The sequence below is a fragment of the Amblyomma americanum genome, chromosome 1, assembly GCF_052857255.1.
Source record: "Amblyomma americanum isolate KBUSLIRL-KWMA chromosome 1, ASM5285725v1, whole genome shotgun sequence".
In the NCBI taxonomy this organism is placed as follows: domain Eukaryota; kingdom Metazoa; phylum Arthropoda; class Arachnida; order Ixodida; family Ixodidae; genus Amblyomma; species Amblyomma americanum.
Genome location: NC_135497.1, coordinates 242,247,245 through 242,273,326, shown reverse-complemented (window position 1 = coordinate 242,273,326; position 26,082 = coordinate 242,247,245). Strand labels below are relative to the sequence as shown.

The 26,082-nt window shown below is 46.3% G+C and overlaps 1 protein-coding gene across 2 annotated transcripts; it reads right to left on the bottom strand.

The window, feature by feature from the left end:
• Window positions 1-228: 228 nt before the first annotated feature.
• Window positions 229-18,652, bottom strand: LOC144114842 (uncharacterized). 2 transcript variants are annotated; one of them, XM_077648832.1, is made up of 3 exons: window positions 18,244-18,652; window positions 8,237-8,402; window positions 229-6,328 (listed from the first exon to the last, which is right to left on the bottom strand). In XM_077648832.1, exons 1-3 carry the CDS (start codon window positions 18,437-18,439, stop codon window positions 6,061-6,063), a joined length of 630 nt encoding a protein of 209 aa, XP_077504958.1. In that variant the 5' UTR covers window positions 18,440-18,652; the 3' UTR covers window positions 229-6,060. The 2 variants fall into 2 exon arrangements, with proteins under 2 accessions (XP_077504958.1, XP_077504959.1); XM_077648833.1 differs by having other exon boundaries at window positions 8,237-8,399.
• Between the last annotated feature and the right edge of the window lie 7,430 nt (window positions 18,653-26,082).

Genomic DNA, 26,082 nt, shown 5'->3' with positions numbered 1-26,082 from the left:
AGCAGATGATCTGCTGTGAATCCTAGCGTAAAGCACGCCATATACCGCAGGAAAACTGAAAGCAAGATCCAGCCAGATTTTCTTCTCCGTCTTTGGTGTTAGTCAACATTGTTTCTTCACTATTAGCCTCGGCTTTTCCGAAAAAAAAAAGCTGTATAAATAGCTCATGCATGGTGCTGACATACTGGCGGTCAGATTCATATGTTATGCGGATCAAAGAGCATGTGCTTTTCTTTTTTACTCACTTTTTATTGACATTGCTGTTTGTAGGAACGCTACAGGGCGGGTTAGAAACACAAACGCAATATACAGCTCAGAAAGTGTTCCTAACCACAACCGCAAGCAACAGTAGAAAAGTAGAATAAAAACTCAAATGCCAAACATGCCACAACTCAGTTGCATTGTCAAATACAGGAGCTACAGAACGTAGCACAGCGCGAGCAGATTGAACATCGAATGCAAACAATAGTGGGCTGTGCAACGCGAACAATACAATAACGGCAGCATGAGACAGACACTTTCTAATGAAGTGTGAAAAAAGAAAACTGTGAACTTTCAAAATGGTGCAAGATGAATTATCCTGGCACCCCCCCCCCCCCCTCTCCTCGTACCTTTTGGCACATGCAGAACCACGCCTTTTAATGAAACAATGAAAAGCATCACTTTCCAAGCAGCACAATAGAAACAGGACAAAAGCGAACAGAATGGGGTCAGTTCATGGGCAAGCACTACAGCCTCAAGCCGCCTATAGTCGCTGTACCTCATAACACCTTCAATGTGGGTATGATGCGCATAGGTGTCAAGAACTGACTGAATGCAGCACGAGGCAAAAATTTAAGCAGTCACGGTTGACTGAGAAATTACGCTAATGAAAAATGCGTGCAGGTTTTCCATTTTGTTGTTCTTTAGAAAACGCAGTGCAGCACACATCACTGCACCTCAGGCAAGTGCATTTTTTATGGCCCGTTTTAGTGTCTCTGTATATTAATATATCAATTCGTCACAGAAATATTTTTGTTTAGTTCTTGCAGAAAATCACCGGATTAACATGTTTGTTGAAAGGAAACTATTATTTTGCCCTCGCGCGTATATCGACCCTGCCGAGAGATCGCAATGCCGCTAGCTTTAGTCCTAAGTCCTCAGCATTCTGCAGAGTGTACTTAATTGCTCCACAATATTTGCATAGGATGAGTTAGGCTTGTTGTAGGGCTGGTTGTTATAACTTGGGAGAACGTATTTGCAGGCTAGTTGGTGCATTACTCGAATTTTTTTTAGCGCAGACAGACAGCACAGGAAGAAAAGAACTTGACAGGGCAGAGCTCTAACAACTCGGTTTCTATCAACAGATCTCTTGCCTTTATACAGCAGCTGCTCATATCAACAAAGTGGAAGAAAAGAATTCACACACGAACATATCAGATCAACTGAGATCCCGTCATCCCTCGAGGAGGACTGGAGTGAATTTGTTTCTTTCACTTGGTGGGCTCGGTGGCTGTGCCACAACACGTTTGCATAACCCACTTGTCTTCGCCATGCAGGTGCACTCGCCCTCGATCATCTGGCTCTTGCTCAATGCTGTCTTTTGCGCTACCTGGGCGACCGCGAATGAGCATGCGCCGTTGCGCGGCGCGGCTGACGGAAGGACATTGTGCGCAGCGACTACCAACCCGCCGATTCAAGTCAACTTGACACTCAGCGCAGACTGGGAGGCCCCATCGTCAGCAACAACACTCACCGTGCCATCTATAAAGGAGCAGCGACCATCCACCATACCCTGTGGGCTCGGTGGCTGTGCCACAACACGTTTGCATAACCCACTTCTCTTCGCCATGCAGGTTGGTAACCATCGAACTATATTCACAAAAAAAAACAGCAACTACTTTTTGGTACAGCTTCCGAGCCCCCAGTGTTGCCTTGCTACCTGTATCGAGTGCTTTCATGTTGTTCGGTCCCTATTACTGATGTGCGGTGACATTGAGAGCAACCCCGGCCCCGACAAGCTAGACGTAATCCTTGGCGAACTAAAAAAGATGTCTACTGGCCAGACAGAATTGGTTAAGGAAGTGCAAGAGCTTAAGGGCCAACTGCTCTCAATAGACCTGAAAATGACTAATCTAACTACGCGTCTCAGCGCCTTAGAAACTCACTACGAAAGTCTGTCTACACTCCGCAATGATCTGGAGGGGATTCAGGCCACTTCGGCTGCAACGTCTCGTTTAGTTGGTGTGCTGGAAGCTCGTCTAGATGACGCAGAGAATCGCTCTCGGCGCAATAACCTACTTTTCTATGGTTTACCCAATACCAACCCCACCGAAACGTGTTCGCTTACAGAAGACTTGATCATTCGCCACTGCTCTGACCACCTGGTCACCCAGTTGAGCCCTAACGACATTGAACGCACCCATCGCCTCGGACGACACTCTAAGGACAGGAAACGCCCAATTATCGTTATGTTTACATCCTTTAAAACTAAAGAATCAATTCTTTCTAAAGGTTCTAAATTCAAAGGTACAGACTACAGCGTAGGTGAAGACTTTTCGCGCCGCGTTCAAAACTGCCGGAAACATCTTGTCGCTTTTGCCAGGGTGAAGTCCGTGCCTTTTTCCCTGAGATTTAAAACTTTGCATATTGGCCCCAAACGTTACGTTTTCGATGAACTTTCAGAATCTGTAAGAGAAATACCCTAGCAATCAGCTCATCCTTGCCGATCATCGCCCTCAGCTCATCCCCCACCTACGCCATGCTCCAACGTTTCACTATCAGTAATCTTTACTAACGTTCGCAGCTTCCTGGTGAAATGCGATATCGTATCGAACCTTGTAACTTCGTCAGGCAGCAATCTACTTATATTGACCGAAACGTGGCTGAACAGCGATATCACTGACTCAGAAATTCTGTTTGACCTGCCCAAATTTAATCTTTTTCGCGCTGATCACAAGTATTCTCGCTGGGGAGGAGTCCTAATTGCAGTCAGCGAACAATTGTCTTGTTCTGCCATTGATATCGCGTCAGACATAGAAATGCTGTGGATTATGTGCCGTGCCTCACCTCTGACGTTATTAATTGGTGTGTGTTATAGGCCACCTCGCAAAAGTCCCGACTCTCCCCGCAAGCTTCACAATGTTCTGAACAAACTAGTATCAAAGCACCCTAAAGCACACATCCTACTATTTGGGGACTTCAATTACCCCAATATCGACTGGAGTAACCAACCTCAGCCCATAGTTAGTCAAAAAGAGCCGAATGACTTCATTGACGTTTGACTTATTTTAACTTGACCCAAGTTGTATCGGAACCGACACGCGTCGCAGGGGAAGCAGCGAACACTCTGGATCTCATACTGACCACTCATCCACACAGTCTTAATTTCATTACAGGCCTCCGAGAAATCAGCGACCATAAAGTAATCCATGCCACCTTTAACTTCTCACCTGAATTAAGACAAACTTCCCAGAAAACTATTAGGCTCTACGATAAGGGAAACTATGAAGCAATCAACTCTGAAATAACGAACTTTCTGTCGGTCTTTGAAACGTCCTATCTTTCCAGAAGTGTAAATGAGAACTGGACCCTTTTCAAACATAAAGTTATCGAACTAACAAATAAATATATTCCATCATGCAGTTTACGAAGGAGTAATCAGAAACCCTGGTTCACAAAGACACTGAAAAGGCTCGAAAACAAGAAAAAACGCACATTTCGTACAGCGAAACGCCACGCAAACCAACACGCATGGGAAAAATATTATGAAGCTGAGAACGCATACTTGGCCGAGATTGGAAGTGCTAAGCGTTCATTTTTCGAAGTAGTACTACCAAAAATGATAGTTGATAACCCCAAGAAATTCTGGAAGGTGATAAACCCGAAGGAATCGCGCGCTATCACCATCACTAACAATGCTGGTGAAATCGTGGCTGATTCCGACTCTGCAGACATCTTTAACTCTGCATTTTCATCTGTTTTCACCGACGAATCCCAAGCACCATGTTTTACATTACCACTTATTATTACTACAGCCATGGACGCCATAACTTTCAGCAGTAGTGGAATTTCGTGCATAATAGATAAAATAAAACATTCCTCTGCCGCCGGCATAGATGACATCAATCCAAAAATTTTGAAAAACGCTAACCCAGCCTGTTTCAGTATTTTCTGTTTATTGTTTTCGCAATCACTCTCCGAAGGAACCATTCCAGACGACTGGAAAGTGGGGAAGGTCGTTCCCGTGCACAAAACAGGTAATACTGATTCACCTCTTAATTATCGGCCATTCCCATTTCATTAACAAGTATTCCCTGCAAAATCATGGAACACGTCATTTACTCCCAAATCATGCAATTCTTAGATTACAATAACTTCTTTCATCCGTCACAGCATGGTTTTCGTAAGGGTTTTTCGTGCGAGACTCAACTAGCCATTTTTCTTCATGACATTCACGCCAACCTTGATATTAATCTGCAAACTGACGCCATCTTCTTAGACTTCGCTAAGGCATTCGATAAAGTACCTCATCAACGCTTGCTTCTTAAACTTTCCAAGTTAAACCTACATCCAAACATCAACGCGTGGATTAACGAATTCCTCACGCACCGCTCTCAGTCAGTCTACATTAATAACCAATCCTCCAACCCACTCCCAGTCACCTCTGGCGTCCCGCAGGGTTCCGTCCTTGGTCCCTTGTTATTCCTCATTTACATTAACGACTTACCCCAGCGCGTATCTTGCCATATCCGCTTGTTCGCTGACGATTGCGTTATTTATCGTTCGGTAACTAACCCTTCTCACCAAGAATCCCTTCAAGCAAACCTAAACCTCGTACTAAACTGGTGTTCGCAGTGGATGATGACACTCAACCCTAACAAATGTAAGTACATGTCTTTTCACCGCCGTCGCAACCCTTTTGTTTTTGAATATTCCGTTTCTAACTGCCCTGTTGACCTCGTCCAGTCTTACAAATACTTAGGTATCACCATTTCTAATGATTTATCTTGGCGACTGCACGTAACTAATCTGATATCATCAGCTAATAAAACAGGTTTCTTAAAACGTCACCTGAGGGAAGCCCCTCAACACGTGACAAAAGCATACATCTCACTTATCAGAACTAAACTGGAATACGCATTGCCCATCTGGAACCCTCATCAAGCATATTTAACAAATGCCATCGAAGCTGTACAAAACCGAGCTACCAGATTTATTCTCTCTTCATACTCATACGACGTTAGCATATCATCTCTAAGATTACAATCAGGTTTGTGTGATCTTTCTGCTCGCCGTCGCATTGCCAGTCTTGTTTTGTATCACAAGTTTTTTTATTCACCCCTAAGACAAGAACCATACATCTGCGCACCCCCACCACGCAGATCCCATCGCATCGGTCAAGTTTTGCGTCCACGAGCCCGTACTACTACCTTCATGAACTCATTTTTTTCACGAACAGCAACTGACTGGTACGGCCTTCCCCACCATGTCGCTGCCATAACCTGTCCATCCACATTTTCGACTTCTGTGATCGCCTGCATCTTGTAAACCCCACCCCATATGTAACACCCCGAAAGGGGTCTTTAAGGAAAATAAAGTGATGTGATGTGATGTGATATGAGCAGCTGCTGTATAAAAGCAAGCGATCTGTCAATAAAAACCGAGTTCTTAGCGCTTGGTACTGTGAAGTTAGTTTCTTCGTGTGGTGTCTTTCTGTGCTAAAAACAAATTCTAGTTTGTGTAATTCTTCACAGATGTGAAAATTTCACGAAAAAACACACAAGACAGGGCTCAAGAGGAGCCTTTTACATGCCTCCACCTGCACTGAGTCCCTCACTCATCGCTGCACAGCTCTTCGTTATCCTTAGCACAGCTGTGGCATGTGCACACATGTATTCTCATGTTGGCCATGTTCACAATGCCTTTCACGAGAGCGGGCACTGGAGCTGGTATTGGCGGCCGTGCACCACCCTCTCAGGTCTCACGGCATCAACAAGTCGCGTGAACCTCTTGCCGCACTGTGAGCAAACGTGGGGCCTCTCCCCCGTGTTTGTCAGCAGGTGCCTGTTGAGGTGGCCCTTATGGTTGAACCACTTCCCGCAGCGGGTACACAGGTGCGAGGCAGCCCCGCCGTCCACACAGTGCTGCACCCTGCGGTGAGCAGCCAGTCTGGTTAGACGCCTGGCTGAAGCGCTGTCCGCACTCCGGGCACTCGTGCAGACCCTCCCCCGAGTGGACCAGCTGGTGGCCGGTGAGATGGTCTAGCCGTGCGAAGCCCTTCCCGCACACCTGGCACAAGAAGGGCCGCCAGCCCGTGTGGGTCCGCACGTGTCTGACGACATTAGGTCTGTGTGGAAGCAAATGAAAGGGGGATTAAAAAGTAGACACTGTGAGCATGTTAGCCACACTGACGACGCAGAGCTGAAAAACTAGAAGAAGCCCACTGCATGCGTATATGCTACCACACGGGGCCGCGGATCCACCTCTCACCGACACTGCTTCGTCCGGAAGGAGAGAAGAAAGAAAGGGAGTATTCTTTTTTCAATAATGCAACACCATCCGGTTGTAACATTATCCTGCAGTAATACCCAGCTATTTCCCTCACCTCTTCCTGCCATTTTTGAATATAAATATTGGAGCACCTTTGTCGCAAGTCGCAGGTGTATCTGCATATTCCCTCTATATATTAATATTAACTCTATATTAATTTTTAGTTACTTTAAATAACAAGGAAGGGCGCCGCCGTCGCAACGAAACGAGTGCCACAAACTGCGTATTTGCTGCACGTGCGCGCGGGGCATTGCATTGTTACATTCGGGGGCCCGCTCTTCTGGGTTGGCAGCGTCTTCGGCAAGGTTCACCTGCAGGAAGCCATCACTAAGCTTCTTCGGGATGGTCCCGAGCCACGCGATAAGAATCCTCCCACGTTTCCGACCCGAGTACCCCGGATCCCGGGCGGACTCCGGGCGAAGCGGAGAGGCCGCCGCAGCGAGCCAACGGCAACTATTTTCCCCAAATGCCCGTGACTAAGTTGAGGGAACTAATGCGGCCTCATTCCCAGTAGAAGACGCTCTGTGTGAAAAAACGGCGGCGGATTAGCAATGTCGTCCGCCAGCCTTCGCAGGCGTCGCCAGGAACGAAGCGACCCTTCCGACTACTGGACCCGACCATGCGTTCTTGTCCGGGGCGTCGCCTGACATCTAAAGAACAGATGACGGCGGTGCGTGGAATCTTTCGGCTGGCTACGAGATCATCTCCCTCCGCAGTCGGAGTGGACCCGAGGGCATCCTCCTCTCTCCCTGGCTCAACACATGACGAGGGCATGTCCCTCTGTGCGGTGGTGCGTGTTTGTGCGTGATAATATAAGATAGACCACTCCCACCCTGGCGGAGACGTCCTCAACCTGGGGAATCTAGGGACCAAGAACAGTATAAAACTGGACAGCGAGTGCAGTGAAAATCGTGCGCCATTTGGGCGCTCCCTGAATCGTGCTTCATTTAGGGATCATGCTCCCTTTTAAGGCTCCTTAGGCCTCCTTTTAATATCCTCTCTTCGGAGAGAAGTTCCTTTTGACTCTATTTATGTAAATATTGTAAATGAACCCTCCAGTAACCTTCCTCCGATCATCTAACTCCTTAACCTCGTCAGCAGTCCTATCCTGGTGGTGGTGGCGCAGTTCGGAGCAAGCGTCGTTCCTGACCTGTGGTCCCGTCGGGAGTGACACTGAACCCCCATTCAACAACTGGTGTCCAGCGGTGGGAACGAAGCGCCATCTCCAACAGCATATAGCGCCCGATCTTCGGCTCGGGAACTCGACGCGTACCGACTGTTCGGCGCGGCGCTCCGCTCTTCGCTAGCGGAGCGAGGCCTCATGTTGGGAACACCCTCCCGCTAGCTCGTCCCTATTGGCCTCGGAGTTTCTCGCTTGCCCTAGCGTGGGCGAATGTTCGCTCGAAACCGTGATGGTGAGTCGGATGACCTCAATTCCTTCGCATATTTTGTTGCTAGGCGACGTTATTGTTGCTGTACCAATAAATGCCTGTTTGAGTCAGCCAGAGTGTTGCTCCTTTCTTCCCACACAGAGCAAGGCCCGACGTGGTCGGCGTGCGCTCGGTAGCGCGAGCTATCACGGGGTAGGGTCCGGGCAGTTTTGAACCATGTGAGCAGCGGTTAATCGGGGATAACTTATTTATCCCCCAGTTAAAACCTCACATAACAAAACCAAAACGAGAGGAAAGTTCAAATCTTGTCTTACTTTCGATCGCTCGAATAGGGGCAGTGGGCGCAGCAGTGCCTTCCCTCTGGTCTCTGCGGGTGCTTGCGCCGCCTGTGCTTCTCCAAGAGATCTTGCGCTGAAAACAGCTCACCGCATGCACCGCAGGAGAAGACACATTTTGGTCTGACCTCGCTGTTTCCGCCTTCTGCGGGAAAAAAAGCAGATAGTTTGTGGAGAGCTCTGAAACGAATTATAGTTCCAGCACTAATCGCCAGCCATCTCAAATTCACGTCTACAGACATGCACAGAAGAGTTACCACGGCTTTCTTGTTTGTTCGTCTTTTCGTCTTACAAATCGATATTTATTTATTTCCTGAGGGCATAAAAAGGGTATGTAATGATGGTTGAAAGATAATGATGGCTAAATAAAGGAAAAATGTTGGCAGTTCTAATAAAGCTGATAATGCGGTCCCTGACTCCAAGCGATATATAACGAAGTATTGGCCGGCGAGAGACCCGCTGCCGCACCAGGTGCCAGATTCTCGTCGGCTCCAGCGCCGGGCATACCCACAGCTGATGGTGGATATCAGCCTCAAAAACCGGAATTTGCAGATTGGACAGCCGACGCGAGAATATGTCTCGAAATTGAGGCCACTTTCGAGCTACCGCAGGAGGAGCTTTGTTTTAATCACATCGTGCAGTTGCTTGTGCGAAGTACCACCAGCGCGCCTCTGTACTATCGGGGACAACTGCATGAACGCTGACCGTTCTTATAAGCTACTACGATACCTGGCACTTGCTTCAAGGTTCGATTGTTCCAAAGCTGACAAAAAAGCTCAGAAAGTAAGCGTTCATGCCAGTGACGATGCCGACGGGACGCGATGATTGCAGGCGGCGACCCCGAAAACCTAACGGACCTATTAAAAATTTGCCCAGCGCTTCCTTGAGATCCATACGCGGAGGGAATTATTTGATAATTGGGGCTTTTTAGGTGCTCCACGTCGCAGGCGATATACCAGGTCTTTCAGGAATGCTTGACACTAATTTTTTAAAAAATAGGCTTTTTGAGGTAACATTATGGCGTTTGACGCGTAGTAATACGAGTTAAAGCGGACACCAGACAACTGATCCGAAAGGTTTATGTCATTATTAACATATAAGTCACGCTACGGTGGAGATTGCCCGCAGAACAAACAAGGTTAATACCACCTGCAGCGTACAACTCAACTCCCAACTGGTAAATTGCTTTTACTAGTAAGCTGATTAACTAAATTGTAATAGTTGATTTTCTATCCCCGCGGCGCACGGGCCACTTGGCCTTCTCTGCCATGCCTCGACTAGCGCTGCGAAAGCAACAAGCAGCGGTGAGCACCGCAGATATTCGCACACTCTAATTAACACACATGAAAGAAGCCAATATTCACTGAAACCAAGGAGTGTCTTTTTAATTTGTCATCTTCATCGACGGAAGATTAACTGGGTAATTATTTTTAAAATAATTTATTAGAAAGCAGAAGAAAAAACGACATGTCATCAATGGAATCCGAACCCACAACCTCCGAAATACGCGTCCGAAATACGCTCTACCAACCCAAGAATGTTTGAAGAGTCATTTTCATTAATCTTAGCCTAACGCTAAAGTGTAGAAGACAGCAACAATGTCCATATCTTGTGAAGCTGATTTCAACCAAAAAGTGCTGCATACCACGTCATTATACAGAAGTATGGTGCCGTGCGTTTTTGGTAGGGGCAAACATGCAGCTACGACTAAGAGTTTCAACCTGGCTTCCATGGTGAGACACTTGGTTTTTTTCGTGACAGAAAATCCCAGTAAATTTTGGCAGTTTCTGTCAAACAAAGCAACTAGAAAACTTGACAAGATTATCATCGACGACTGTGCCATTACAGATAAAAAGGGGATAGCTGATGCTTCTAATACTTACTTCCAAAGCGTATTTACTAAATCTAATACAACGTTTAACGACTGTTGTCTGAACAGTCTCGAAAGAAGTGTTACCATTAGCAGAGAAATAATAGTAGAATTACTCCTGCGGCTAGACACCAAGGAACCCCCGGCCCCGATAATATTCCCACTACCTTTCTTAAAATTTACGCTGCAATACTAGCCAAGTTTTCGATAATAATATTTAATGAGTCTCTTGAATCGGGTATAGTACCAGATGAATGGGAAATTTCCCACGTGATTCCGGATTTTAAAAATGGCAGCCGACTGCAAGTTGGTAATTACTGCCCTATTTCTCTCATTTCCACCTCCTACAAAAGTGCCAGAACATTTAATCACCAAATACCACAACAATTTTTCAGACCAGACGGAAATAATGACCAAAGCCCAACATGACTTCCGTCAAGGATATTCCACTACAGCACAACTAGGGGTCACTGTAGGTAAAATTGTCAAAGTGTTTGATTGTGGTCGCCAGGTTGACATAATTTTTTAGATTATTCCAAAGCTTTTGATAAAGTTCTTCATCATAAACTAGCAACAAAAATGAAATTATTAGGCATTCCGGACCAAATAATCAGTTGGGTCACATCATGTTTATCAAAACGAAAGCAGTTTGCGACATCGATGGAGCAACCTCTCGATTCTTAGAAGTTTACTTAGGTGTGCCTCAGGGATCGGTTTTGGGTCCAGTACTCTTCAATATCTGCATAAAAACCTCACAGAAGCTCTCTAACCCTCTGTGACCGAAACGCTGTTTGCGGATTATTGTACTATATTTAATTCTGTCAAATCTGTGTCTGACTAGCTTACTTTGAACGAAAATCTACAATTATTAGCAAAATGGTGTAACAAATAGGAAATGGTTATTAACTTCGACAAAACAGTTTATCTCTGCATCAGTAAAAAGACTACGCAACTTAATTTTACATACAACATAAATAACAATGCAGTCAGAGAGGTAAAAGAATATAAGTATCTAGGAGTCACAATAACATCACGGCTAAAATGGACGGGCTACGAATGGGCAGTGGGCTACGAAAGTTTTCAGATACCTGTATATAAAGAATGTTGACACGAAATGGAGAAAGCGAACTAGAAAACTGAGAAGCAAATATCCGGACAGCAGTAAAGGGGGGGGGGGGGCGCTGTTCACTCGCCCTGTTCGTTCACCAGTGATTCGAAACGGCGTGCACTACAGAGCGGTCGTCGGCGTATTGTGCGAATGTTTCGTGTCTTGTGCGTGCTGTGTGCTATTCGCGTTCCCGTTTCGATCAGCAGTGAAACCTCATTGCTAGTTATGTGTGTTCTTGCAACACTCCAGCGATTGCAACTGGTGTTGGTTATAATACAACTGGTATTTTTGTTTTTCGACGATTGCGCTTGTGTGAGCGGCGGGGTTCATGACATGGGCGGAGAGCGATATTGCAAAGGAAGCAGCGGCGCTCGCTTTGTTCTTAGTATATAGAAACTTTGTCGCATGCCTGTCTGAAGTGTCGTGCACGCTATTTGCCTTTGGGACGTGCCGGGCTCATGTGTATTCGTTCATATCGAGATCAAGTCTGTATTTCTGGTCGCACGCTGTTTTTAGATCCGTTTCCTGTAGCAGGTTCAGCAGTTGCTTTGTTGAGGTCATGAGAAAAAAGTGCGAAAAAGGCGAAGCAATTTCGCACTTCATGACAGCGAAAATGTTTCAACTCCCCATATGGTTTCGTTTGCCACCCTTCGCGTATTAATAGTATGGACGTTTACGCTCCGAGCTTTCACTGCGTAATGAAGCTCGAACTGAATTTGGGCGCTTTTTCTCACATGTGTTTATTTTTCCCATGTCCTATGACAGTGTCATTTGTGGTAAAAAGTACTCATTGAAATGAGAATGCACATGTGCATTCAATTTCAAAGATGCCTGCAGTTATGCTGAAAAAATATAATTTGATGTGTTCAATACATTGACTTTCATTTTCTGTATGGTGGATCACAAGTAAAGTGTGCTACTCTGCAGTGGCATTACAAGCTAAAATTTCAACAACTAGAGAAAATTTATGTGTACAGCTGCAACTGTGCACGTTAAACATGAAACATAGCAATGAAATAACGCACAGCAGCACTGTGAAACCTATACTGAAGCCACTGGGTACTCCTAAACTTCTAGAAGCAGTCTGAAAAGGTACGGTCATGTATATAAATAATCATGCTCTACACTAGATCTGTGGATGCAAAACCTGCCACGTGTCAATGCTAGAAGGGTGGATTTATGGATCATTCTTAAAGGGGGGGAGGAGGGGGCTGTCTCATATGAAACATGTATTTCTTGGAATTTTTTTGTTGAGAAATAGGGGCTCGGCACGGTTTTCCTATGTAAAATGTCAGGTTTTTGAATGGGGATGACATCCCCCCCACCATAAATCCTTCCCTGCCGTGCTCCTATCGCCACTGTCGGCACTCTCTGTTTCTGTCACCTCTATGAGTGGCTCTTGAAGTTGTGGATCAAATGTCATTGTTGGCGCGGTCATCATTATGAATATGTTATGATGCTAAGTTTTGCATTCAGGGTCAAGAACTCAGACTTCTTAGTATAATTGCCAATCCTCGCTGATGCATGAGAAAGCTTTCCCGGCATGGCCAGCCACACGAAAACTTGCTATGAAGAAAAATACAGTATTCAAGACCAATAACAAAATACTCCAGGATTCTTTTTGTACTCACTGCTGCAGCAGGAGACGTTGTTGAAACAGCCAGCTTCCCAAACATATGCAATATAGAGATTGCAATATTCATCAACAAGAGCAGCATTAAAAGGCAGGTTGAACACTAAGCTGCGGTGTTATCGTGCATCATGGAAGCATTGTTTACGACTTAGCCAAAAGCATGGACGCGCACACTCATTCAGCATAATACTGAGAGGATTGTGCTATCCGCCAGAGAGCGTGATTGAAGTGTGGCCAGTATACGGACCACATTTATGCGAACGCAGCATGCAAACATCTCGACATCAAGAACCTTGCTCAGGGATCTCAGGCATGAAGCTCTGAATTCATTCCAGCAAATAAAGATTGTTTTAAAACCTCATGAGCACATTTGACAGCTGTCCATTCGAAAATCATGATGTTCTCATGTACAAAGTATTGCAGAGGGCCATTTAAATATAAGCCTTGTGCCAGCAAGCTGGACACGGAAAGCTTCCAGGGTAGCCATGTTCTAAAGCTTTTCAGGAAGCTTAAATTTAAAGGCAGTACTTTACATTGCATTAAAGTGGGATAGTTCTTTCAGAAGTATCATGAAATACACAGTGCAATCCAAGGCACACAGAATAAAAAAAGAATTAAAGATGATACACGGCACAGAGTTATAAGTTCTATTTCAGTGGCACCATGTGTAACAGTTTATATAAAAAAATGAGAACAAAAAGCATGCTCTTCAAAGTATATATATGGAAGATTTGGTTTTGTTTTATTCTGCTATATTTTGGCAGCAGCTGTGTATTTATACACAATTTCATTGAACTAGTTTTTGTCCTTCACCTTACCTGGTGAAATTAACCTTCTAGCCCTGCTATTAACTCGTACGAGTCTAGGATGAGCCGGATGTAAGTATACCAGTATATTTCGCAAAGTGCAGCCTGGAAGAAACTCACGGACACATATCTCCGTCTTCGCAAAACGACGCAGGCAAAGGTGGCAATAAACGACCTACCATGGTGGACCACCGTAATAAGTTGCTTCCCGCGCTTGCCACAGTTGCGATAAGTGCCTTTGCCGAATGCTACTTGATTATGGCCATGCAAGGCCGGACTGTTTCGTTCGAACGAGAGAGCGGGGACGGCGCGGAGACGACGCGGCAAAGAGCAATAACTGGAAGCAGCTGGATGTCTCACACGAACGCTTCCGACGTCTCCCGTATACATGAACAACGGCCAGGAGTCAAGCGGCACTCGCACTGGAGTCTCTCTAGTCTGGCTCCTTCGCGTGGTTTGAAACGCGCACGAGGAGAAACGTAAACAAGAGCGCAAATAAAAATAAACAAAAGCGCGCCGGGACAATTTGGTGCCGAGCTCGTTTCCGGCTTCAAAAAATGTCACGTGACGGCCTCTTTTTTCTTTCCTCCATGCTGCAATCTATTTCCGCTGTTGGCGCTATCTATCGCGCTTTCCCCGACGTTGGCGCCGCGCGGCTCCGGTTTCTAGTTGCGAGCAGCGCTAATAGGTTTGAAAATTTAAAGTAGCTATAATGCAGGGCTATGGATTAATAAATAAATAAAATAAGTATATGTTGTTGTATAGTTTAATTTAGTGTAAAGTGCAGTACATGGTCGAAGCGCCGAAGTAGCCAAGAAGCCAGTAGTCCATCGTTTTTAATGGCGGCGCTCATGTTCACACGGTTTTCTCTCTGGTTTCGCTGCTTCTATCGTGGTGTTTCATAACTATTTATTTAGTACAAAATAGTCTCCTTTGCGCTTGTTGTGTACGACATTTGTCAGAAGCTGTGCCAGCATGAGATATGATCAGTGAGCCTTACAGGAGCACTCAGTGACTGTTATTTTGATGGAAACCGCTTCGACTGAACAAACGCGATGATTGCTGCGCGTGTCTTGTTCGCCTTTTCGTCCAGAGAACATGTTTTCGTTAGGCTGTGCAGCACGGCGCTTCCCTTGCGAGACACTAAACCGAAGTCGCGTCATATTAGAGTAAGTTACTTAAGCACGACCGTTGTCCCACGACGCTTAGTTTCCTTGTTGGTAGTGCATAAGGGCCAAAACAAAGGCAGTGTCTGTTCCACCGGCAGTCGCGAGAATCATCGGGCTGAAATTCTCCCGGCACTCGCCTCCGATTGAGTGCTTAGTTGAGAGCACCTTCTCTGCTCTTCCTTCATGGTCCCTGATTCCCCTGACAATCTAGCAACAAACTCTAATTTGAAAGTGATGAGTAGCTGAGACCGCCGGATTGAGATTGGGCACTTGCCAGCGATCAGCTGCGTAGTGTGACGTGAGAGTAATGCCTTTTATAATTTTCGGTGCCATTCTCGGCTACGGAGAACTCTTCAGTGCACTCAATACACGCAGCTCGACTCGGCCGAAAACACAAGCAGTAAAGACCCCCAGGTGGTCAAAATTATTCCGGAGCTCTCCACTACGGCACCACTTTCTTCCTTCTTTCACTCCCATCTTCCTCCCTTCCCTTGTCCGCTGAGATGTCAGACAAATACTGCGCCATTTCCTTTCCTCAAAAACTTTTTTTAAGGTTATTTCATTGCTTCCGAAATGGTTCGCAGCCCGCGCGCGGGGCTGGGATCTTCAACCTGTAAGCCAGCAGCTCTCCTTGCCCAGCTACTCGTCACTTTCAAATCAGTCTGAAGCTCCTGTGCGGCCCGCGGCATGCGTGCGTCGGGTCTACAGTCAGGATGCCCGGCTATTTATCGCTTTCTAATGCTTATAACAAAGCTCCAGAAGAAGCCTGGACCGTGAAGAAAAAAAAATGCGCTTTACTTCGCTAAAATCAGCCAGTGAGAGGCGAGTGCCACGAGAATTTATGCTGCGCTTCATGTCCATTCGCTGCAGCATTGTGCGCTGCTAGCAATAGTTGTCAAATAGTTTGTTAAGCAGTTAGGAAGTAATGTAAAAAAAAATGGAAATGATATATGGGTGCTGCTGGTAAAAGCTTGACATTGTGCGCCTTTAGCTAATAATTTCATCGAAGAGCAGGAGCAATTCTTTTTAGTTAAGCATGACCCTATGATATTTTTTGTTGTGCTACCTTGTGATACACTGCTGCATGCTGAACAGAGCAGTGAAGGATGTAATAAAAAGCTGACTGGTATTAACATAAAAAATCTAAGCTTTTAAGTAATATTTTGGTTTGGACCAGTTGGTTCATATTTGTAGCATATTCTGAAGGCTGCACAAATGGAAACGGGGACTAAGCAGGCATGTGAAAATGACAAGACTGGCACCACTTGTAACTGAGGATTTATACAGCGTCTCACAAATCCGGCCTTGTCAGCACGGGGGATGTGGCACAGTGCCGAAATTGAAATGTGCCCAAGGGCACACTATAAACAGGAAGGAGTAAGAAGGGAGTAAGCTGTCTCTCACTACAACTGCTTACATAAAAGGAAGAGCGCCATAAGAGCGCTTACTCCCAGTTTATTTCTCTGTAGGCGTATTCGTGTTTAGAGTGCAGGTGCCACTTGAGTAAATGCCACAGCTATGTAAAGAAACGACAGTACGATGCAAGAATAATGTACAACAGCCATGTAAAACTTCTAATCTGTCAACTTGTACTATGCGATCTGAAGTTAACCCATTAAGGCCCACGGAGAAACTACTAATAGGAGTTGAATTATCTTTTGCACACCTTATTACCTGAAGTAAATAACAACACGTGGAAAGTTTCATGGCCTTACCATTATTAGTTCACAAGTTATGATACTGTACTTTAGAAAGTACACTGGGCGCTCCCATGGCAAATGTGAAAGTTAGCACGGTGCATGAAACTTATTGAAGCAACCATGCTTTATGCAGAGTGTAACACTGCACTTTTCGCAAGACCATTTCGACCTTTTGTGACAGACAGTGCAGCGGAGTTGTTTGTCCAGCTTCTTATGAAAATGTCCGTGTGGATTGAGAATAATGGCAGATAGGACATATAGTGGAGACCTCTTGGTGATCCAGTGAGGCACACCAAGGCGCAGGTAGTGCCTCGCTATGATGCGGGTGAATGCGAGTAAGTCAAGCTGTGAATCGCCTACAAGTTGGTAAATTATCCATGCGTTGACTACGGCCATGTTGATCATCTGCGTAAATAGGGGCCACCACCATTTTTTTCCTTGGATGCCAACTCTGTAGTTGTTCACAGTTTGATCGTTAAGATCCACACCTCCCATGCCACTGTTGTAGCTGCTGAAGAGATTTGGTTGCGGAACCTTTACTCTTTTTTTCGGAAGATGACCATCGATTCACCGAGCTCAGGGGTTCAATGGTGTCATAATTCGTCGCCATCGTCACTATGATACTGTCTCTCCACTTCACTAAAAGAACCTCGTTTTCGGGATCAAAACAAAAGCATTATTCTCCACGTTGCTTTCGCTCCATCTCCTTCTTAGAAAGCAGAGGGCATCCATTCAGACGATTCTCTCGAATAGTCCCGGTTGCTCGAAATCCTAGAGTGTAAAGAGACGCGAGAAGGCTGTGACTGGTAAAAAATTCTCAAAGAATACAGCATGCTCGCTTGCCGTCGGTACAACTTCAAGAAGAGAAGAAACGACACGCGAGCCCAGTGGCCTTGTATCAGGTGTAATGGACTTGCCGCAGTATGTGTCGAATGCATAGCAGTACCCATTGGTGCTGCATAACATCCAGTTTTTGTAGCCGAAGCGTATTGGCTTCCCCCTGATAAACTGCTTGCATGAGTGATGCCCAAAATATTTTACTATTGATTCATCTATGAACAGGATTTCATGAAAAATTCCGTGCTGTCTAAACTTTTTGTTCAGGAGCTCAATTAGCGATCTCACCTTGAACATTCTGTCACTTGTGCTCTGAATCAAATCATTGTCAGCTAGGTGCAAAAAGCGCTTTATATCCAGAAATCGCTGTCGGCTCATGCAGTTTGCAAAACACGAAACCAAAGCGTCCTCGTCAATGGACCAGTACATTCGCTGGCTGGGCAGCTTGTGATATCGCTAAGCAACAGATTTCCAATGAGTTTCTTACCATCCTCTATGTTGATGACAAAACCGTGCTCATTATTCTCCTTCGCATATTTTCCGGTTTGCACTACAATATGAGTCAGAACTTCATCATCGAGTATTGTGCTGAACACCTCATTCGGAGACTTTCCAAAGAATAAAGACTTGAGGTTCAACTCTCTCTCCTTAATGCCCCTAGTTGGAGTGGCCCAGTGATACTCTGGCTGGCTGTTCTTCCAAAGCGGACGCTAGACCTTTGCTTTTCTGTTGCGCGGCCTTGCATCGTCCCGAGTTTCCTCACATCCACCGCAATGTAACTCCAGCGTGCCTAGAAAGCAATATAAAGGCTTATGTTTCTCTAGATTTTGAATCAAGGTATGTAAAAGGATCTCTCTAGTCACCTGAGACGTCGTTTACCACCGTATCAGTTGTACCGTCGTCGTCTCCCTCCTCCACATCAGTATCCACGCTAGGCTCAGGAGGCACAATAACACTATCTACAGGCTCTTCCGCATGCACAGCAACATCAGCGGCAACCTCGAGAGCCTCAGACAACCGGCAAAACGGTCTTTTTCCAAAGAAAACACCGGGATCCATCCTGAGGCAACCTACAACAACAAACAAGTCTAAGCTCCAGCGAAGGCACGTTGTACTATACAAAATACACCGCGATTTATCTACCCCTCTAATCAAAATAGATCATTCTAGATGCTTCCTGTGCTTGGTAGCGATTACCTTACGCCACATAATGCTGAATATGCCATTATTTATACAATATACGGCGTAAAACAGCAGAAAACACAGAAAAAAAGCAGTACTCACCGGAAGCATTCGAACAGCACACGTTTTCCGGGATGATGACGACTCGTAGATCGAAAGAAAGGGTACCGAGCCAATATATCAGATTAGGAGTGTCTTGCTGTAACACCTGGTGCCATAAATGCAAACTAGCCAAATCTGAATATTCGGTTAAAATTTTTTATAGCTCAAAAACCAAGTGTACTTTGCAAAGTAAACTGGGCGCTAATGGATTAAAAAAAAAGTTTCTTAGAATGTCTCTCTTATTAGATAATACGCGTAAAACTCGGTCTGGAGAACTCCTTCTAATTAGCATCGTTATATGCTAGACGAACTCGGCATCGTGACCTTAGTCTTCTAGCCCATATATATTCGCTGAAGCAGACACAGGCTCTCGTTCTTTGGACGCACAGTAACCGACCAGAATGAGATAGCTAAAGCGCTTCTCCGTGAGATCTAACCAGATGGTGCACTTATTGCCTTTTAGTGCGGAAGCTCATCTTCCCGATCAGAGCTGCAAAAGCCGATTCAACGCTGAAGCCTTGACCTTTACCTAGTAAAAATTAAACATTAAAAGAAATTTTGCCGCCACTGGGATTCAAACCTTTGGCGGCGCGAATAGATCAGCTTCGCTGCCCACTGCACGACAGCTCTATCTTTTTTTTTCTTTATTTGCATCGAAATAAAATCCGCTAGGCTACCAAGTGCTTTCGGAAATACATACTTTATGCAATACCGAAACATATTCTCATGTCTTCCTAAACTGCTACTTCACCAGCACATCAAAATTGTGGTAGACATACACGTGCGAAAAAATCGGCAACCATTCAGACGGTCGGTCCTGCGAAGCAAAAAGCGCCAAGCATTTACTGCCAAAATGAAGCGCAAACACCCCACACCAAGGCGCACTTTTCACTGAACAGAGGCTTATATGAACAAGGTGGTTCCGCGTGTTGATCCATCATGCGGCTCTTCCACAAGCTAAAAGTTCAATCAGCATTAATGAGATCGCACGGAATACCGGAGTCTTTCAGGACAGGCAAGAGCCTTATACGGTAAGGCGAGATCTTAACGCCCCGTTTGACTATTCGCTGAAGTATGTCCCATAAAAACACTGCATCACAGAATGGCTTCAGTTGCGAATTCTACAAAACGTTTCCTTCATTCTTAGTGCCTGTCTTTTTGGCTTGTTCTACTTCCAATTTTATTGTGTGATGTAGACTATAAAATATTTGCAAAAATCGTTTCATCCCGCTCGCAGCTTTAGGGGCTGGATTTTATAGTTTCGCATTAGGCGCGTGTCTATCGTGACCGGGCATCCAAACTCAAACATACTTCACGTTTGTTGTTGGAGTCTGTAAAATATTAGGCCTGTCAGGTTACTCTAATTCACATTGATATTCCGAAGGCCTTTGATATGTTGAGTCATGAGTTCTTGTTTGCAGTCCTTAAACGTACAAACATTGGAGATGCATTGCTTAAGGGCATTAGACTATGCCAGAAATCGTCCCATACACGATTGATCGTTACTCATGAATTGACCAAACCAATTCCACTAATCTAGTATGTCCGGCAAGGCTGCCCTTTTTCACTTCTGCTATTTGGTTTATACCTCGAACCTTCGTGCCTTAGCATCATCAGATCTCGAGCTATTCTAGGATTTTCACTTGACTAGTCGGAAATTAGAACTTTCGCCTATGCTGATGACGTCGCCGTTTTCTGTTCAGATAAGAAGACTGCGCTTGAACCTTTGCATTTAGCAGCGCAGTTGTTTGACTTGTTTGGCGCGGCTCTAAACATCAAAAAAAATTAACTGGTTCCTGTTGGGTTACTGCGAAATGAAACCTAAACGTTTTGGTGGCGTTAGCTGGGACTCTGATTCCCTCGGTTTTGGGGTACCCCTTCATCAGGTCCGCCATAATGGGCCTTATTGGGAGTCACTAATTATCTCTGTTCGGCGTCAAACGCACGGTTGGATAAGCGGTGAGCTTTCGATTTTTACTCGGGCACAAGTCTACAACGTCTTCTTAGTTGTAAACACGACTATGCATTGCAAGTGGCGCACTATGCGAGGAAGTGGGTTCAAGCACTGCGCAGGATATTCGTGACATTTGTTTGGCGCTCCCAACGCGAGCCTATCTGTCGAGACTATTTGTTTCTTTTTCTCAAGTCTGGAGGAGCTGGCCTTGTTCACTCGTTTGTCCATCAGCTTGTATCCTGGTTTTCCTTCTTCGAACCTGCAAGCCACCCATTTATGCTAGCGGTGCTTAGAAGACGACTGAGTTGTCGCCTCTAGTGCTTCGACTGGTCATGGCCGAGAGGGCGTTTTGTGAGACTTCCTGAAGAACGTTGCTGATATTTTTCATTTCCTGACTGTTCGCTTCTCGTTGCAATATTCGTCTGACCTGTCAAGGAGGCAGATAACAGAAGTACTAATAGAATCTCTGTTCCCTGTGACCGTGTATCGGCAGGCTTACCTTGGTTTTATGGATTCGAGTTTATTTAAGCGAGTTCACGGGATGTATATTCAACCTGCTGCAAAATCTTCCTTTTTTAAACTCCACACATCGACTCTGTCCGTCAAGGTCTGGCTTCTCGCCAAGGGGAGTTTTGTGTCATGGTCGGTGAACTGTCACATTTGTGTGGTGCTTTGTGTGCACGAGGGCACTATGCAAACCAGTCTTTTCTTTGACATGCTATTTGTTACACTTAAGCAGCCTACCATTCCTCGTGTTCAACAGCAATACACTCTCACGCTGTGCACTGCACATCGCCATATTCATCAACTTCCATCTGCGGCGCGAAGAGATCAGATCAGCTTAACCTCGATCAGAGCTTAACTTGAGTCTAATCTGTCGGTAGAAGTGCCAACGACCCAGCAAAGCAAAACAGTGAACCAACCAGGCTAAACACATCATTTCGCACCCCTACTTGGTTTAACTAAGTTAATAACCTACAGCTTTTTCGTATTTGCTGCAAAGGAAAAAAACAAACACGCGACACAAATCTCCCAATAAAAGTCTTAAAACCTTTGTTTGAGACCATGTGATCACTCAAAGAAAATACCGCATTTTCGCGGACGCAATTGTTCATCCGCTTCGCTGAACGTGGGCAGCGGTGGTGAACTCCACTGCATGCTAACATTCCCCCGCGTAAGCCTAGACACTCTGGGCACCCGCTTTTAGTCGGCGTCGCTCCCACAACGTATTGCATGGCGCTGAATTTTCTATAATAGCGCAAGGAATTCTGGACGTTTGGCACTCACCACTGAATTTCAGTGTCCGTCAGAACTAGTGGGCGCAAGAAGAGGAACTATTGCACAGGCCTTTGCAGCGCATTTGCAACCGTGTATGCTATCAATATGCTGCCGACAGATGGCGCTAGTTGCTGCTGAGAGCTACTGAGAGCTAGTGTTCGTGTTCCTGTATATGCTCCCGTAGGGAGTATATGCTCCCTGCGGGAGCATATACAGGAACCCTACTGAGAGCTAGAGTTGCAAGTACAAGCTTGGTCAAAGCCTGTACTTGTTATTATTATTATTGGTCAAAAGTTTCCAGGCCACGTGGTCTGCTTTTACAAGTGTGGCGTGGCATTTACAGCACCTTCGAAGCCTAATGGCGTAGGAGAGGCATCATTCTCGCCTCTCAGAGCCTTCTTAGACCCATAGCGGTGTGAAGGTCCGTACTATACCGCTTCAAAGAAGACCCTGTGGCCTGGGAACTTTTGACCAACCCTGTACCTGGAGTGCCCCGTAGATCTGCACAGTTCGCGCAGAAAGCATCTAAGCCATGCGTCAAAGCCCCCAGAGCAGGAACAGATTTTCCAGACGTTCAATCGGTGCAATCGGCCAGGGTTTTTCACGATATTACACAATTTTAAAAAAATAGGCTTCTTGAGTTAGGCTTTTTTTCGCCATAACATACTCAGCTGTGTAGTAAATCAGAATAAAGCTAATACGAGCTAACAGGTTCGTTTACTAAGATTGCGATAGTCAATCAATTAACTTTACACGTTAGGCGATTCAATTATCGAGAGGCGTGTAGCGCACGATGAAACATATCTATAACAATTTTTATAATTTCCAAAGCGCTTTTGCGCTTGGCGCTGTGGTTAGACAAATTCTGGCTACATCGCGCTAAAATACATGCGCTTTCGAGAAGCTTGCGGGCAAAGCAACCGCTCCAGTGCAGCTAACTCGCAGAAATAGCCAAAATTTGTTGGACCACGCCACTGAGGGCAACCGCCTTTTCGAAATTCTAAAAACATAGCATGGGTTTTACTTACGGTGGGATACATGCATCTCAATAACAAAGTACACTGGCAGTAATAGTTAAAAAGTTAACTATTCAGTATTAGTTACCCAGCCTTCTATAGTTCGCACGTCTCGACTGTTTTCTGATGCACTGCACCGCTGACAATACTATGCCGAAAAAGCGAGCTTCTAACTCAGAAAGCCTATTAAAAATTGTGTAAACTATTAAATGAAACACGCTGCTTAAATTAGCAGTGCCCACGGTAAAATATGTTGGAATGAGATTGCCGACTGTAATCTCTCCATGATTTCCTCGTCGGATTTTCTCCGCATAGCATCTCCTGCAAACGTGAAATGCGGCTTTGCCGCACAACTTAATTGCTTTCCGCGCCAACTTGGCAGGTCTACTCGGACTGGAAGAAGACGAAGACCTAGTGGGTGGCTGCGTGTCTGCTTCTAGGTCTGTGTTTTCGCTTTTAGCTGTCTTCTCGCGTGTGGCGTGGGTCGGACAGTGCCCTCCGTGAGACCGAATGCTGACGACGCCCCTGCGGAGAAATTCCCGGCACGGTGGGCGCATTCTCAAGTGAGAAAACCCAACCGGAACCCTCAGGGGCAAGCTAGGCTTAGCTCGGCGCTGCCGAGCGAGACCGCGCTACGCGTCTGCATGGATTCTGCGTTGTCGACGACAGCTACGCGGATGCCCGCTGTGTTGCCACCTGACGCAGCCTCCACGTCCACGCAATCGTCAGCGCCTCTGGGCCTCCAGCCTGCGCCGTCTTCCGATGCTACGACTTTGGCCTGTGACATGGACTGCTCTACCGCTTCCGTGCCCGTGGCGCTCCCTCAAGAAACTGTGCCCGTCGCGCCAGTTCAGTATTCTCACCAAGGGCCGTCACTAGCGTCTGGGCCTGATCCACAGATTCCTCCCGTGAGTCAAGGCTCTCTTCCGCCTGCTGCGAACTCGTTCCGCGTTACCATCAAGCCTACATTGCGCTTAGATATGACTGCCATCCCTGCCCGGAATGTTCAAGCCACAATTGACCACGCTCTTGGCTCTTCGAACTACTGCGGGTTTGTCGTCCATCGCCCATCAAACACCATCACGGTAAACTTGTCATCCTTGATGGACGCCAAGAAACTGCGCAGTTACGCGGATCCCCCTGGATGACAGCAAGCATGTCACGGTGCAAATACATTTTGCATCTGGTCTTGACACACTCCGCTGCATGGTTTATCATGTCGACAGCACGAGCCCTCCCGAGGAGGTGCGCGCAAATATTCGCTGCTCAACTCATGTTGTACTGCAAGCACGGCCTATGGGTCGCCGGGGCTCATACCTGCCCATCCTGCAAGGCCCGTTGACTCTCCCGAAGTGCCTTACCTACTACGGTGCGATCGTCAAACCACAGCCCTTCCGACCTCGTCGTATTTTTGTTATCACTGCCACAAAGAAGGACATATGCAAAATACCTGCCCTAATCCAGCAGCTGTGGCCGACATGAATGAACCAACAGTTCATTGTGCCCTGTGCAAATTGCCGAACCATGACATTCGCTCCCCCGCTTGTCCAAAGAAGAAGCAAGCAAAGAAGTTTCACAAGTCGCCTGCAAAAATGGATGTTCCTACAAGCAATCGCTTTGCAGCTCTCGCATGTGACGACAACGACTTCCCTGAACTTCCTTTATCTGAGCCTGCTGCTCACCATACGTCTCCTCACCAGCGTACATATGCACAAGCGGCTCACCTTCCCGGATCAAATGGTACGCCAAAACGTCCAGTGCATCCATCACATGTTTATACCACAGATGAAGACACAGCTTTAGACAACGCAATCGCGGAGGCTCGCCGCCGACTAGACGAACTTTCCCAGCGCCGGGAACAGCGTCGTTCTCAATCCTCTCGAAGAATTCTAATAACTCGGGAGCAACCATCAGAGGAATCACCTAGGGTAAGCACTGGGCCACAATCAGGTGCCGACCACCTGTTAGCCGTGACTACCCCGACAGTGGATAAAATATTAGCGCTGATGAAGTAGGTGACACCCTCATCGTGGAAGCTCTTCGGCCTCGTCATGGATTGCGCATCATCATCGGTGGTGGTGCAGTGGAACTGTCGAGGATTCGCTGACAAGGCCTCTGAAGTGGACATCCGCCTTCGCGACGGAAAGCTGAGGGCATGGGCGTTCCTACTGCAAGAGCATAATGCACTCCCACGCCTTTCAGGTTTCTGCGCATACCATTCACCCTCTATCCCTGATCGCCGTTGCACCGCCTCCTACCTCAGCCCAGGTAAATCTGCAATTTATATTCACAGTTCAGTTCCGCACACACCGGTCGACCTTTCACGGTGGTGCAACACACGTCAAGAGGTTGTCGCCCTTCTCGTAAAACCTGCACGCACACCCCTTATTCTAGTTTCTTTTTATAGTCGTCCTGGCTCCGCATCTCCCAATCTGGGATGGGTTCGTTTTCTACGTTCTACCAACTCGGGTATCCCTATTCTAGTTGGTGGTGATTTCAACGGCGCACACACTTTGTGGGGTTACCCATCGGATTCCTCAAGGGGTGCACACATCGAAGGGAGCTTTTCGGATCATTCCTTTCAACTTTTAAACCACCCGAATACTTCTACCCGCCCACGAGGTGGCCCGTATTCACCTGATTTGATTTGGTGGTTAGGCCCCGGTAACCCTCGTTGGGCTGTTGATTATGATACTTGGGGTAGCGATCACAGCCCTATTTTTATCTCCCTCACGCCTACGCGTCTACGGAAAATCCGTCGCACTGTAAGAATAACATCATAGGACTCTGTACGCGCAGACAATCATTTATCTACATTCAACCCCTCTTCAGCATTGTCTACTCTCTCTGCTGTTCTCGCTACTCACACTATTACCACTACTGTAAATGAAGACGACCCAAACCCGGACATACATATCTTGAATCTGTGGGCTCTTCGTCGCCAGGCGGATCTTTACGCTACTCGTCACCCCGATGACCCTTCGGCTCTTCCTACTCTTCACCGCGCTACCGCACGGGCGCGGCGCTATGCAAAGCGGCTAGGTAGGCAACGCTGGGCTGCATGGTGTGCCCGCCTGTACTCTACGCAGGGCAATCGACATCTTTGGAGAGTGTTTCACGCCATGGAGCGCCCTTCTCAGGTTGCAGATTACACAGAGAGCATTCGTCTC

Excerpts from the sequence above, each read along its gene's own strand:
- LOC144114842 (XM_077648832.1), bottom strand. The coding sequence starts at position 18,439 with ATGGATCCCGGTGTTTTCTTTGGAAAAAGACCGTTTTGCCGGTTGTCT. Across the intron at positions 8,403-18,243 it reads GGTGGTAAACGACGTCTCAG|AAGGCGGAAACAGCGAGGTC; the intron begins GTGACTAGAGAG and ends TTTTTCCCGCAG. Across the intron at positions 6,329-8,236 it reads CCCTATTCGAGCGATCGAAA|ACCTAATGTCGTCAGACACG; the intron begins GTAAGACAAGAT and ends GCTTCCACACAG.